We start from the raw sequence: 15,270 nt of genomic DNA on the forward strand, positions 1-15,270 counted from the left end.
AATGTTTAATAGTCTTACATTTTCAAAGCATGAATAAGATCAACAATGTATCAAGAGTGTGGTTACCTGTTGTTGTTTATGTTTCCTTATAACGTATAAAATTAGATTAATATGTATAAGAGGAATTTATAGATGGTGGAAGGGATAAGATTGTATTAAACATGGCGGCAAAATCAAGTTTTGAAAATGTTGTCATCTTGTCAGGGCCACCGTGTTCCGTATGTCAAGTCAGCTTGTTGTAAAACTAACTATAACTCACGCGACAACTAAAATTGGGGTCCATTGGACACAATAGATGATGACGATTTAAACAAATGTGACTGTCACAGTAGACGTAGTTATCAGTTTCATACTGTGCAAACTGATTTCGCCTCCAGCAGCTTTTCCCTGTGATGGTTTGTCTTTTTGACTGTGGACTTGGGCTGTGCAAAGGGAAAATATGTTTAACATAGCAAGAGAAAGCTTGGAAAACACAACAGCAACAAAATCTCAGATGACTGTAAAATGTCAGAATGACACTGTGACCAACCTCATTAATATCAGATCTTAGTTCACGCTAATTTGTTTAGCGGTAGCAAGAACTAAGATCTGATTTTAATGAGATTGACACTGTGACAGTCCTTATGTACATTTGCTAGATTAGATAAAATGTTTCTTTTCAAGGGGAAGTCTCATTACTGTAAGAAGATGTACAAGCATCAGAAAGACCTTTGCAGGGTGTGCCCAGCTGAATTATACAAAGAAAACCCAGATTTTGGATTGAGGGATATCTGTCTGCACATATGCGGTCTATTGAAAAAGGTATTCTCATGGATTATAGCAGAGATGACAACCATTACAGTTTTTGGCAACATCATTTCGATAGTTTGAATCAAATTTTGCCAATACCATCAGTTAAAACATATTACAAATTTTGTCAAGAAAATATTTCCTGCATGTAATTAGAACTAAATATATAGACCTCGCTATATTCATTGATGGATATACAACCTATTAATAATTAATTACAAATCACTAGAGTTGCTGGTATAGACCCTGATTCATTTACTCACAGTTAGGGAGTGGGCTATGTCCCAGTAGCATGGTGAGTGACATTGTTTTTACCCTATATATTTCTACCTGCCTAGTTTCTGGTTGGCTTCTCTGTTATAGCTTATGGCACTATCCATATATAATGTTCATTCTATTTTGTTGTATTTGAAGCATCTGTTATTTATGTTTGCATATTCTTAGTTTACCTTTTTATTATCACCTCTATCATGATATCTTTAGGTGAGAAGCAGAGCATTCTGGTTCCATTTTTGTCAAATGTTTTTTGTTGATCTGTGGGTTTGATATCTTGATCATGATGATAACAGATCAAGACAAAGCCCCTGTTTTGTTTTTCTATCTGTGAGTAGAACTGATTCCATGTTTTACAGGGGAAGAGAGTTATCCTAGATGATGTCAGTGACCAGCACACCACCAGAAAGGCATACTTTACTGCTATCAAGAAAAAGGTAAGTACTGGTTCTCGTAGTATACAGGTATATTTAAACAGGTATTGGTGTTTAACCCATGAGCTTGAGAATGATGGAGCAGTAATGAAATGTCGGCTTGTATTTCACTGATTTGTGAGTATGAAACAAGAATATCTTAAGAATGTTAAAAATCCAAATAATATTTTTCTGGCTAAATGGCAAAATTTTACCCTTCTGTTTCTAATATTCCTGTTTTTCGGTTTTCAATAGTACTGCTGGTGGTGGATTAGTCCAATGACTTTCCTTAAATGGATTTTGGTTCAATTCTGTGATCTGACAGCTTGATTGCGAAAAGAGAGTTTCAATCTTAATTAGTTTGAAACCCTAGTCGAGTGAAAGTTCTGTTTTAAAGACAGCTAATTCTTTTAACTATATATCCAATCTGATACCAATATGACTGAAAAAGATGCAAAGAGACAGTGTGGTCTAGTAGAATAAGAAGTTTTAAATCTTTTTTACTTGCAAATATTTCCTTCTTTCATTGACATACAGTTCCCTGCCTGCAAGGTGAAGGTTGTCCAGATCCGCCCAGAGTACGGGGAGCTCCAGTGTCAGTGGGCTGCCCAGTTTGCCATGGCCGACACACCAGACACTGACAGTGGTGAAACGCTGAACAACAAACAGGCTGAGATACAGAAGTGGTTCCTGTCTGATCATGCTATGTCAGATTCAAAAGGTTAAGATTTGGCTCATTGTTTTATTTCAACAAGATTTCATACATTCCTTCATTACTGGACTATGTACTTTAGACCATCATTTCAAAGTATTAATTTCGATTCACGTTTTGTTTCATGCTGTTTTTTATTGACCTTTTCAGTCTACATTTGAGTGTGGTAATCAGTTGGGATGTGTTAATATATTCATGAACCAGCAGGGCTCCAGATAAAGGCCATATCGGCGTATCTACGGATGAAAATATGCATGAAATGGTTGGAGAATAATTCAGAAAATGTATCAGATATGCATCACAGCATACTTGTATGGTCTAAGATTCATTTATAGATGTATTTCCCCAAAGATTATATTCTAATTTCAAGCAGCATATCCAGGATGCCGACCTACATGTGCCAATCCATCCCAGTGACAGGAAATGTCTCCGTTTTATCTTCAATGGAATCCATTATCAATGGGCGGTGCTCTCATTTGGAATTTCCTCGGCCCTGAGGCTATTTAGCTATTTACACCCATCACCAAGCCGATAGCCACCAACCTCCATTTAAGGAGTGTTGAGTTTGAGGCATACATCAACAACTGCCTACAGAACCACCAGGACACGGCCATGCTCATCCGCCACAGGGACTTCACACGTCTCCTGCATCAGTTGGGATGGATCATCAACGTGTGGAAATTGCAACTCATTCATAGAAAGGCTTTTCCAGACAGACCCTCTCTGTACCCAGGGACAAGTGGCATCGAATCCAACACCACATACTCCCAGCTCTTCAACAACCCCGCACTGTGCGCCAGTGTCAGGCACTTCTGGGACTCCGCATGTCAGCGCAGGACATGACCTCCAGAGGATGGCTTCCACTGTGCCTGATACAAGTGTTCTTTGCACCCTACATCAGGTGCCAGGACCAGTCTGTCTCCATCGTCCTCATGGACCCCCCCAGCCACATCTCCAGTGGTAGATGGTGGAGTCGAAAGTCTTAGACAGTGACTCCTTGACAGAGCTCACTACCTCATTACACCTGTTCGTCAATATGTCTTTCCAAGGCTGGTCAGCGCATCTGGAGTGCCAAGTCGCCTCATTATCAGTGGCACATCAACAACCTGGAACTAGAGGCTTTCATCTAGGCTTTCTCTCACATCACTGCGTATGGTGCCTCCACAGCCAGGAGACAACCCACTCCTCCTCCCGGTTCTCAAGTTCTGAGTCCAACAAATCACAGGTTGACGCAACATCTTTGCAGACTTCCCCTCCAGACCAGACAAGGTAGCTCCCACAGAGTAGAAAGTCCATCTGGACGCCTTCGATCTTGTCTGTTAACACCTCAGCTACCCCAACATGGACCTGTTTGCCACCAGCCAGAACTTTGAGGTCTGGACCTTCATATATCTCAGGCTGGATCCACAAGCCTTGGTAGTTGACGCCCTAAGCGGCCCCTGGGAAGGACTAAAAGCATACGCTTTCACTGCCAGTACTCCTTTCCAGGGTCCTTCAAAAGATCAGGTCGACTCAGAGCCTTGACGCTTCAAAACCCGTTGAGGACAATGTCGCAGCCTTTTTATTCTGGTATCTACAACATTACTGGTTGAGGTCAGCTGCAACATGATCGCCCTATGGTTTCTTCAGGCCTATGAAGCAGTGTACTGGATCCTCTGAGGGCCAACAACCCGCATGAGATCCAGGCAGTCGACTCTACCTTGGTGCTTTACAGCAACTGCTCCATCCACACCATTATGGAAGGCTGCTTCTGGCGCTCTGACACAGTCTTCGCCAGCCAGCCACTACTTGTGAGACTATTTGTGGCTTTAGAAGACGTGGAAGACGTCCACAGCTTTGGCTATTGGTGGTTGCCCAGCAGGTCACAGCCCCAAGACGCCACTGACACTTCCACATGTCCAGAGCTGACCTTTTGACCTCTCCAGTGCGTGTCACCCCAGACGAGAAGGTTACATGCTGCAAGCATTGGTTCGGTACGTCAGTTCTAAACTTTAACTATGTTTAATTTCTATTACTTCAATGATACCTGGACATCACACATACCTGAAACTTTCTTCCAGTGCTGACAGGAATGGTCACTTGATGCTGGATACGCTTTTGCTGATTGGTTGGATACTATGGAGAGTTTACTGAAGATCACACCAGAAGGTATGCCCTCCTCTGTGCCGTCCGATAAAGAAGCATTAAGGAGTAATGCAGGATAAGTTAGAAAATCTAGAAAACTCTAGATATTTTTTATATTTGTATACTTATCCTGCATTACTTTGTGACCCACCGAGCTGCCTCCCCATGATGTCTTCAGATGCTCAGTTTTTACCAGTCATGTGCTGATCAGTGACATCACCACTTCCGTGGTCACATGGGAGCTGTGTGACAGGGTTAGCCACTCAACCAGCTGGAACAACTTCTTCTTCAGCAAGACCTCTCACTGCTCTTTCTGTCAAGAACAAGCAGTAAATGCATTAAGGAGTAATGCAGGATAAGTATACAAATATAAAACATATTAAGATGTAACGAGGTTTGTTTTACTTTGATTGTTATATGACAACATAGAGTTTTCGTGGGCACGTGCCTCGGTGGTGACTGGTGATATTGTTCCATGCGTAACAAATATCCGGCAATAGCAATCAGCTGTACCAAAGTGCTACGGTTATGGTTATTATTATTTTAAATATATATAGTAAAGCTGCAACTAAAATAACATGATATTCAAATATATGATACCTGATAAAATAATAGTTTCAGGTACAATTCTTTGATCATGGCATCAACTTCTTTAAAGCTGTCTTCAAAAGTTAAGGCGATCGAAGGCGTCCAGATGGACTTTCCGCTCTGTGGGAGCTACATTGTCTGGTCTGGAGAGGAAGTCTGCAAAGATGTTGCGTCAACCTGTGATTTGTTGGACTCAGAACTTGAGAACCGTGAGGAGGAGTGGGTTGTCTCCTGGCTGTGGAGGCACCATACGCAGTGATGTGAGAGAAAGCCTAGATGAAAGCCTCTAGTTCCAGGTTGTTGATGTGCCACTGATAATGAGGCGACTTGGCACTCCAGATGCGCTGACCAGCCTTGGAAAGACATATCGACGAACAGGTGTAATGAGGTAGTGAGCTCTGTCAAGGAGTCACTGTCTAAGACTTTCGACGTTATGTTATTGGGTAAAACGTGTGTACAACTGATTGCTATTTCTGGCTTAGTTTACGAGAAAATTCACATGGTAATCTTAATCTCTGCATTTTAAAACAGTACCTAGGAGATATGGAAATACAATTTAAACGGTAAATCAACATATCTAGTGATGCCTTATCTCAAATCCCACCCACCCCTCCCTCCTCCCTCCTCCCCTTATGAAATCCTGAACCAGCTAATTGCAATACAACCGGACAGAATTACAAAACAGGAATCTGCAGAGTTAGATACACATTCCTTTTACAGACCACTTATCATGTGATTCCAATGCATTATCAATATACATATCACAGCTATGCCTGTGTGTATTGCAAATATTGTCCTCAGTTACCCTGTGTATTATGTCTCCTCTCTGTGTGGATAATTGTGATGATTACCCTGAGCCAAGTTCCTGCCATTGCTTTCTTTTGAGTCAAATGATATGACACTAAAAATAGATGTCCAATCAAATTACTGACTGTGATATTCTGTGCTGAGTTAGGTATAGGAGCGATGGTGATATCTTTTTTCCGTAAGCCAGCTATGGTGTCCAGATGTCAATGGGTCCAGGCAAAGACGTATATAGACGAATATCTTTGTACGTCTTTGGTCCATGGTATTTATTAAATAGAATGTAAATATAATACACTGTATTATCAAGGATGTGCATATGTATAACAAAACAATTGTAACTGACAGTTTCATCATGAGTAAAATCAGTGACTGGTGACTTGAAGCAGTGTCTACTGGTATTTAATTATGACATTTTCTGAGGCCCTACATAAGGGACATTTAGTTCATTAACTGGAACATGGATTGGATTTGGGAATGGAACCAGGGACAATGGTTGCATTGACAACAAGGAGGAATCCTTTGTAAACCATGTTAATCATATTTCCATGTGTTTACAGAAGGCACAGAAGATTTGACAGTTGTTCAGGAAACCCTTCCTTTGACAGCAGTCACAAATTATAAGGTAAAGGTACAATCAATAAATATAAAGATTTCTGACTTAACTGTTGTTGTCAATGTTGTAGTATTTTCCTGTCATCTTGTTTGTTTTGAATTGTTTGTGATTTTGTAGCTGTAAAATTATCCATTATGTTTATGAAAGTCTGTGAACAGCTTCATGTTTCTGAACATGGGTAAAGAAATAGCCCATTAGTTACTTGGTTAGTGCATCTGCCTGTCTCACAGAGAGCTGACACTGGTGGCATAGTTGTCTCAAGAACTGCAATTCACTGTGCAGAGTTAGGTATGCCAGAGCCCCATGATTAGGGCTGGGTCTGGGAAGAGTCAGAACTTGCTACCAGGGTACCCTCAGCAGTCTCAAGTTGGGTACAAATTGTCTGACTGAGAATTGTTTAACTGGAGCCCTGGCAAAATGACTTAGATGCACGCAGGCATAAAATGATCTGATCACGTGTACACTGAGGTTGATGAAAGCTTTATCATGCTTATCTTTACTCAGACCTATACAAGGCACAAGGAAGCCAGCATAGTCACACAGACATGGAAACTTAGCAACTTTGATTGTTATTGTCATCAAACAATATATCACGTGACTAACCATGGGTCTGGGTAGTCCTGTGGGTGCTCGGGTCCTACTCAGGACCCACCTGACCAGAGTTCCAACATTACCTGTCCATGCCCTACCCATGATCATGGGTTCAAATTGATAGATTTAGGTTTGTCAGCACCATACCCATGCTCATGTTCACCATAGTGGTAAATGTGTAAGACCTGCATCACTTCTGGCTTTCCTTTCACATCAAGCTGACACAACGTGACTCTGAAAACACAATGTTTGTTGCCATTGTAAAATACTAAAAGTATCTACTTTTCTACAGCACTTAGATGATGATGCAAATGACATCTTTCTGGATGGCAATTAAGTCATCAACCAAGTAATATTGACATATATGTCAGTGATGACCAACATATCCAGTTACAGGCTTCTGTGCTATGGCTTGAATATTGTGTTGAAGTTTACAACGAAACAGATGGCCTGGATACCAGTTTGCTGTAAAACAAACCCTGTTCAATCAAATAATAATCAAATATGCATATGATAATTACATTTCATGGGGCTAAACTGAAGTATTTGTAACAATAGAGGGTCAGTAGGATGAGCAAAATAAACTTTCATGTTCTCTAGTTTCCTTTAGACATGTTTGCAAAGTGTGACAGGAATTTTAAAGATTTAATGGTGTGTCATAGAGCATTTATACTTGTCTCGTTCAGACTTGTTATTTAGTATTCATAGGTATGATGTCAGGCTTGGCATTATTTTTAAAAACAAACTTGAAACTGGAATTTAAAGTCTTTTCAAATCCCTAATTTTTAAGATTGGCAGATACTTAAGCAAACAATAAGAACTAAATGTTTTGAATTTCCTTCTGGTGTATCTATTCCTGGTAATGTTGCAGCTGGAGGTCCCGGCTCTCTTCTTCCAGTGGGAGGGTCTGAACACCCACACCAGGAACGTCCATCTGACAGCCCAGCTGTGTCAGGGGTGGAGCACAGCCTACAGGTGTGGGAGGGTGTTCATCGTCTGTGATGGGAAGAACGTCAGTAAAGGTAAAGTGAGTGGGTGAAGGTTTGTACTGCTCAGTCAGTGGTATTCCTGCTATATCCCATTATCCCATAGGCATGAACAACATACCTAAGACTTTAAGTGGACTAACCATTTAGTCATCAATGATTAGACACCGATCGATTCCTCATGCTCAAACCTTTACCACTTGTGGGGATACCAGGTAAGAGGCCTCCAGCAACCCGTGTGTGGGAAGAGGTGACTAAGAGGATCTGGTAGTCAGGCTCGGTGACTTGGTTGACATCAGCATGTCATCAGTGACCAACACCTGAAGTAATCAAGAGTAGGAAGTTCTTGTTACAGTTTGCTGATATGTTATAGGAGAAAAGGGTGAGGTGAGGTGAAGTGCGGTTCAACGTCATCTGTGTGTGTGCGTGCGTGCACACTAGTCTGGACAAATGCCCATTTTATAGTTCTAGCCCACTGAGATACCATGCCGCAGTTTCACATTCCTCACTCAGATACAGTATGCTGACTCCGAGTCTACCAGACCTTGTTTTAGCCCCTTAATGCCGAGTGCCAGGCAGGGTAACAACAAATACCATCTTTTGGTATAGACATGACCGGCGATCAAACCCCCCAACCTTCTGCTTCTTGGGCGGACACTCTACTACTGGACCATGGAGGCGGTCATATGAGAAAAAGAGGCAGATTACTTTGCAGTGAATAATCAATACATGTTACCAAAGGACTTACTGTATCAACAACACTTATATTCTTTGTTTAATTTTTAAATTATTTTATTTATCGCTCTTGGTAGACTTTTCTGTATGTTTCAGGTCTGATTAATCAACAAGAAGAAAACTTTTCTGTGAGAACTTTCGTGAAAGCTGTTGCTCAACAGGTATTTGATGTGTTGATCTCGCCATGTTGTGTACAAAGGTGGAATGTTCACATAGATAAGTGGAATGATTTGTTTTCCCCCGTAACTGAAAGTTCAAGTGAGCTGAATGTGTAGCATCTTGTCTGTCATCTGCCCATCATTTTTACATTCTCTCCGGAAACAAGCCTGTGAAGCTGAATCCTTGCACTGATGATCCAAATTATGGTATGTCCAAAAGCTTTTGCTTACCGAATTCTAATCAGTTTTAAAAATGGCCACCATGCCAGCCTTATTCCTACAAGTATCAATATGAATTTTGTTTTGCAGTATGTGGTTTGCCCAATATCACATGTGTTTATCTGATGTGTAGAAAGTTAGGTTACTTCCAATCTCATTAAAATCAGATCTTAGTTCCCGCTATTGCTAAACAAATCTGAGGACATCCCATTACGGGTCACGTCATCCTTTCAACGACCTTTCATCCGACCAATCAAAGTGTCGCTTACGAGATCATGAAAGTGACAGTCCGAATGTGTTTTCTAATCATGCAACTTCAAAAACGTCAACAGAGGGTATTCCAAACGACAGTTACGACCTGTACGACTGATTCTGTCAAAATGATCATCTATCTCTCGCTTCCGCGGGATAAACATTTGAACGGAGGAGCGACAGTACCTGGGAAGCATTGCCATACAATCTCAACCATATATTAGATATTCTGTAATGTTCGTTTGTTCAGTTTTCAAATCGAGATCGAGAACTGTGTCAACCTATTTTTTAAGCGTAGTCTGAAATGGAAGTCGCCAGGTTGAAATGAGTGCCGTGAAGCTCTAGAAAGGTGCTTTCTAATTGGCTCATGTCGACTTCTTCGGTCGGTCGGTCAAAGTTTGCGAAAGGTTGTTCTGACATGACCCATAATGAGATGTCCTCAGATCTTTGTTTAGCAGCAGCGAGAATGTAGATCTGATTTTAATAATATTGGGTAAGTCTGATTATAATTATTCTTTTGCCTTTGTAAGACCTTTACTGATTTGATGTAATATTCCTGAAAAATTCAGTTGACCTACAGTGCCTTGTTATGTGCATAGACCGTGTTGATATATCTATGTGACTTCGGAATATGAAGCCATCATTTGTTTTGTTTCAGGTGAACATCCCTATTTATGTGCTACAACTGACGGAACTGACACAAGCAGGGAGTTTCTGTGTCCCCCAGGAACCAGGAATACTTGCCTTCTTACAGAAGAGACACCATCTCCACCTCCACTGTAGGGTAGGTTGTGATATGAAAATGATGTCATGTTAGAACATTGTTTTATCGTGAAATAAACCACGCTTTGTTCTTCATTGTCCTTTGCTATTCATCACGTAGCTATCTCATATATTGTGATACAGCATTTGCAAATAACTTCATCAAATCTTCAGCCTTGAACATGTAATTCCTTGTTGCCCAGGCCCAGTCATCTATGCAACCGTAGTTTGCAGTGCAGAGTCGTGTCCCTTGGGCATGCCAGCATTCTGTGGTCCCAGATTTGTCCTGAATATGATTATTGTTTTCTCAGCACCATACCCAGGCTCTTGGGTATGAGTGATAAATGTCTCAGACCTGCATCATGTTCTCTTAGATTACCTGATTTCAGTGACATACTGTTAAAAGCTGTGTTAACCCCAACTCACTTCCCCCTCTTCTGCAGGCCACCCAGTACATATATGCCAGTGCTGCACACAAAGCCATGGCCGAGAGGGCAGGAGTCCGACACATCAAGGTAACATTTACATGTTCCTCAAACCAGGCTATGGAGGTATGGGTGTCCGATCCATCTAATGCACCATAGGTGACTGTAGAGACATATGTCCCAAAGGCATTCCAGAACTTACGATCATGTGTTTGAATCCAAGATTCACATAGATCATGTTTCCAAGTTTGTCTGTTCCAAACCTGTGCTCGTGGGTTTCACAAAAGTGGTAAACATTTAAGTCCTACATGACTTGGGCTTTCTTCCCACACTAGGCCGACATGCGGTGTGTTACAACTGAAATACTGTACTATATTTCCATCTGTCTTTGAACATAATTATTCTGATGTGACCAAATTAACTTTCTGAAGAAATTCTGACTATTTTGAATTGGCTGATAATTTCTCTGGACACATTCATTTACATCTGTCATGCTGATTCCTTTCAGAAAGATTTGTATATCATGGCTGGTTGTTTTGCAGATATCTCAGGTTCTCCACCATCCTAAACTGGTAGGTGATCTTTCCTTGCTTTAATGAATGATTCATGGCTTGTATCAGGGAAATGTCCCATTCAGGTTTTGTTTCCTTCAGGAAGATTCTTGTATACATTAGATTCTGCCTTGGAAAAACACCCTTAAAAATGGATATGGGCTTTGAATTTTCTGACCATTCCCCTATTGCAAGTAAATTAACTGAAAATAAAGTTATATTTAAAATAAATCCAGTTGAAATCTGTTTATCATGCTCCAAGCAACGTATGCACATCATAAGAGACGGCCAAATAAATTTGGTGCTGTGGTAAGGCTTGGTGTCTTATGTCATTGTATCCACGCCGCTGGATCGTTGCTCATAATATCAATCATTGGATTGCCTAGCCTTGATTATTAAGTGTGCAGCATTATACTTAAATAATTTGATTGTGATCTATTTCTAGTCAGAAACTAGATCTATCTCTCCTACAAAGGCAGCTGCTTCTGTTAGTCAAATCTATAAAAATATCAACAGGTGAAATTATATATTTACTTTGCATGGCCTTGCATAAGTTTACAGACATTCTGTACACAGCATGTAATCTCTCTTCATTGATCGAAGCTTGTTGCCCAGTAGTCACAATTTTCTATGTAGAGTTGTCTCCCTTACCAACCAGGATGTCTGTCACTGGTTTAAATCCCCTGATTTAACAGCACCATTATTATTAAGGGTTTTGCCAAAGAGACAAAGTCTATGACTCGAGACAGCATTTTTTGCATGAATATGAAGAGTTTGCCACTTTCATTGATGTGCCATTTCAATCATGTTGCATGTATGCAATGAATCTTAGAAATGTTTAAAACAGGCCAACTAAAACAACGTAACGTTTGTCATTGAAGGTTTTCATATTTAAGCACCTTGGTTTGACTGTTCATTCTTCATTTTGCAGCTTGTCTCAGCTCACAGCAGCTCCACCCCCAGAATACCCGAGCTGCTGCAGCACCTGACGGTGGAGGCGGGGGATGAGGAGCTGCCAGCGGAGATCCCCCTTTACAGTCACATGGACGACCTGGATGATGGCTGCATCAAGATGGAGCTGCCTGGAGGCAGGAGGGAGATGTTGTTTTCAAAGAACATCCAAGTTGTCCACAAGTAATTAGTGACAATTGGGTTTGGTTGTCTCATCTGAAAGGTTGATGATTTATGGAAACACTTTGTAATGTTGTAACAAACACACAGGAAAGCTTACACATATTATGGGGCCCAGATGACCCAGTTTACTAAGACACTGTGTTTCCGCTAGGCAGAATTGTGTCACTTGGGCACACCAGAAATATCTCATTGTGGGTTCGAATCTGGGTTTGTCCTGATTATGTTGTCAGTTCGTGGGTTTTATCAAAGTTCTGCATTACTTAGGGCTTTCCTGCCACATTAAGCTGACATGCAGAATACTGTTCGAGATGTTTTAAACTCACTCACTGGACATATTATGTTTATTTCATTGTCATGAACATGATGAAGAGATGTTTTTTCAAGCATTGCAAGTGGACAATCTCATTAAAATCAGATCTTAGTTCTCGCTACCGCTAAACAAAGATCTGAGGACATCCCATTAGGGGTCAAGTCGGAATGACTTTTCATCCGACCAATCAGAGCGTCGCTTACCAGATCATGAAAGTGACAGTCTGAATGTGATTCCTAATCATGTAACCTCGAAAACTTCAACACAGGGTATTCCAAACGATAGGTATGGGCTAAACGACTGAATCCATACAATCTAGACTATGTACATGTATTAGCCATTCCAGAATGTTCTTTTCAGAAGCTGCCTTCTGATTGGGTAATGTCAACTTCTTGTTAGTCAATCAATTTGTCGGTCAAAATTCGCGTAAGGTTGTTCTGACGTGACATGTAATGAGGTGTCCTCAGATCTTTGTTTAGCGGTAGCGAGAACTAAGATCTGATTTTAATGAGATTGTGCAAGTGGATTTCCTCATAATGATGAAGTTAGGAGATTTTATTCTGCTTTGAGCAGTATTCCAGTAATATCATAAAGGGCACATGGGTGTCAACCATTGTAGCCATATGAGGAAACAAAACTATGTACAGTTCAACTGCTAGGCTTCTGATCTACCCACGAAACAAGCATGTAGGGATTATATTATTTAAATGATGAATTATTTCGGTTCAGTAAATAAAATTGATGTTTCTAATGTTTAACTAAGTGCTTCAACCTATCGTTTTTAATTTCATCCTGCAGTTATCAAAACGACTACATTACCTCCGCCACACTTGTTGGGCAAGTTGGAAGTCTAATCCACAACGAGAGAGGGAGCAAATCTGTACCATCAGAACCACCCCCGTCCCCCACCTCTATGTCAGACGTCCCAACCCTGTCCAGTGACTCATCAACAGGGTCAACAGCAGCACCCGTGAGGGACCTGCCCACTTGGATGCTGGGGAAATCTAAGAAGAGCCCAGCACCATCTTTGTCCAAAAGTGACAGTGCTAGCTCCACAGAGGGAAGATCAAGGTATGATGATGCATAATGGATAATTCAATCGCCCGACTTCCAACTTGGATAGCTGCTCAGCTACCTGGGGAACAGGTGGTCCAGTTCACTGTACAGAATTGCATCCCTTAGCTTGCCAGAAACCTATGTTTGCCAGCACCATACCCATGCTTGTGGGTTTCACCGAGTGGTAATTGTCCAAGACCTGTATCACTTGGTGTTTCTTCCCACATGAAGCTGACGGTACTGCCGTGTTTGTCTTCCAGGTTCCGCAGCACAGTTTATGTCATGACAGAGCTGGAGTTGGTGGAAGCAGCAAGACAAGTTCTCAAACAGGTACACTTCATACATTACATTTTAACACTGAAGGTGTCCATTTTGGGGTTATAATTATCTAAAGCACAGAAGTGTCCCCTTGGTACCCAGGAAACTACCTATCCAGTGTCACATTGTAATCTGTTCAAGACAAGTAGTACATTGATATCAGACCATTGTATCAGTAGGAATTGTCAGGACAACAATGTAACATTGTCTTTTGTGATATGTAGCATAATGCTGCATTAAGGAAGTTCACTGTCACAAAGTTTCACTGTATATCCATTAGCACAAGAATAAGACATAGTGCATAGTTACATTTTAGTCAATTCCCAAAATTATGAAACCCCTATTACATCTAACTTCATTTGAGCATGTTAAACGACTACAAAAGAGGGTCCAGAATCCTTGTTCAACCTGATTATCTTTCTATGCTGAAAAAAAAAGGTTCGGGATCATGAATATTTTGGGGAATATTTTGATGAAATTGTATACTCAGTCTTCACCATGCATCATCACTTTTGGCTTTCCTCCCACATCAAGCCGACATGCCATGACAGAACTGAAATACTGTTCAAAGCGGTGTTAAACCAAACTCACACATTAATAGAGGGTAATGGATTGAATGATGTGGCATGAACTAAACCATTCCCTCCCCTTGACAGGGCGGTCGCGAAGATCTGCTTCAAGTTCTTGACAAACGAGCAGAGGAGGAAACAGGTAAAGCTACTGGTGTTCCTACTCCAAACAAGGAACAAACACACAAATCAAAAGTTGTGGTCGATGGAGAGTTTGAAGACATGCTGGCTGTCCCAACATTGTCCACGGATTATGCCTCCCCTAGAAAGAGACAGATACCTGCCCATGAACTTTCTCCAGATGAATCCACCAATCTTCCGTCTCCAGCAAAGAGAAGGACTGTATCTCCTGAACAGAGGAGGAAGCCGGGGCTGGTTGAGGGAGAGGACAGGGGTTCTGATGAGAATGTCGATGAGAAGGGAAGGAGTAGGGTTCAAGGGGAAGGTGAAACAGAGGAATCTCACCTCAGGTCAAGGAGGTGTGTGAGCGATGTGCTGAACTCAATCTTTGACTGAATGAAAAAGATTCTGTTATTAATGGTGCTACATTTTATATATAGATACAGAAATAGTATCTCAAATTGGATGTTGAAATTGTATGATTAAATAACAAACAGTTGTGAATGTTTCATTTTGTTTTTCTCAAACGATCACTATCTTTGCATCATTTTTCACATCTATCACTGGATGGATGGGATCAGGCTTATTAGAGTGAGTCAGGTGGGGCTTATGACATTTTTAGCACTATTCCACCACTATCAATTGGGTTCACACATTGTACATCTGAACCAAGGCCTTTGGCCTGACAAGTCAATCATTTAAGCATGTTAACTACTAGGTTACCCCACTGACCCTAGGACAACCTGGAGGCTGAAACATAAGCAT

The 15,270-nt window shown here is 41.1% G+C and overlaps 1 protein-coding gene across 1 annotated transcript; it reads left to right on the forward strand.

Annotated features, from left to right (window-relative positions):
* Positions 1 to 143: 143 nt before the first annotated feature.
* LOC124121930 lies at positions 144 to 15,004 on the forward strand. The gene is made up of 14 exons (XM_046485063.2): positions 144 to 218; positions 664 to 801; positions 1,422 to 1,499; positions 2,013 to 2,196; positions 6,264 to 6,328; positions 7,782 to 7,932; positions 8,728 to 8,792; positions 9,919 to 10,044; positions 10,466 to 10,537; positions 10,990 to 11,019; positions 11,930 to 12,132; positions 13,241 to 13,513; positions 13,759 to 13,828; positions 14,473 to 15,004. The coding sequence occupies exons 1-14, from the start codon at positions 162 to 164 to the stop codon at positions 14,899 to 14,901; spliced, it is 1,941 nt and encodes a 646-aa protein (XP_046341019.1). The 5' UTR covers positions 144 to 161; the 3' UTR covers positions 14,902 to 15,004.
* Positions 15,005 to 15,270: the final 266 nt, after the last annotated feature.

Source organism: Haliotis rufescens, unplaced genomic scaffold (genome assembly GCF_023055435.1).
Source record: "Haliotis rufescens isolate VD_foot unplaced genomic scaffold, xgHalRufe1.0.p SCAF_54, whole genome shotgun sequence".
Lineage (NCBI taxonomy): Eukaryota > Metazoa > Mollusca > Gastropoda > Lepetellida > Haliotidae > Haliotis > Haliotis rufescens.

Excerpts from the sequence above, each read along its gene's own strand:
- LOC124121930 (XM_046485063.2), top strand. The coding sequence starts at position 162 with ATGGCGGCAAAATCAAGTTTTGAAAATGTTGTCATCTTGTCAGGGCCA. Across the intron at positions 10,538-10,989 it reads CAGGAGTCCGACACATCAAG|ATATCTCAGGTTCTCCACCA; the intron begins GTAACATTTACA and ends GTTGTTTTGCAG. Across the intron at positions 13,829-14,472 it reads CAAGACAAGTTCTCAAACAG|GGCGGTCGCGAAGATCTGCT; the intron begins GTACACTTCATA and ends TCCCCTTGACAG.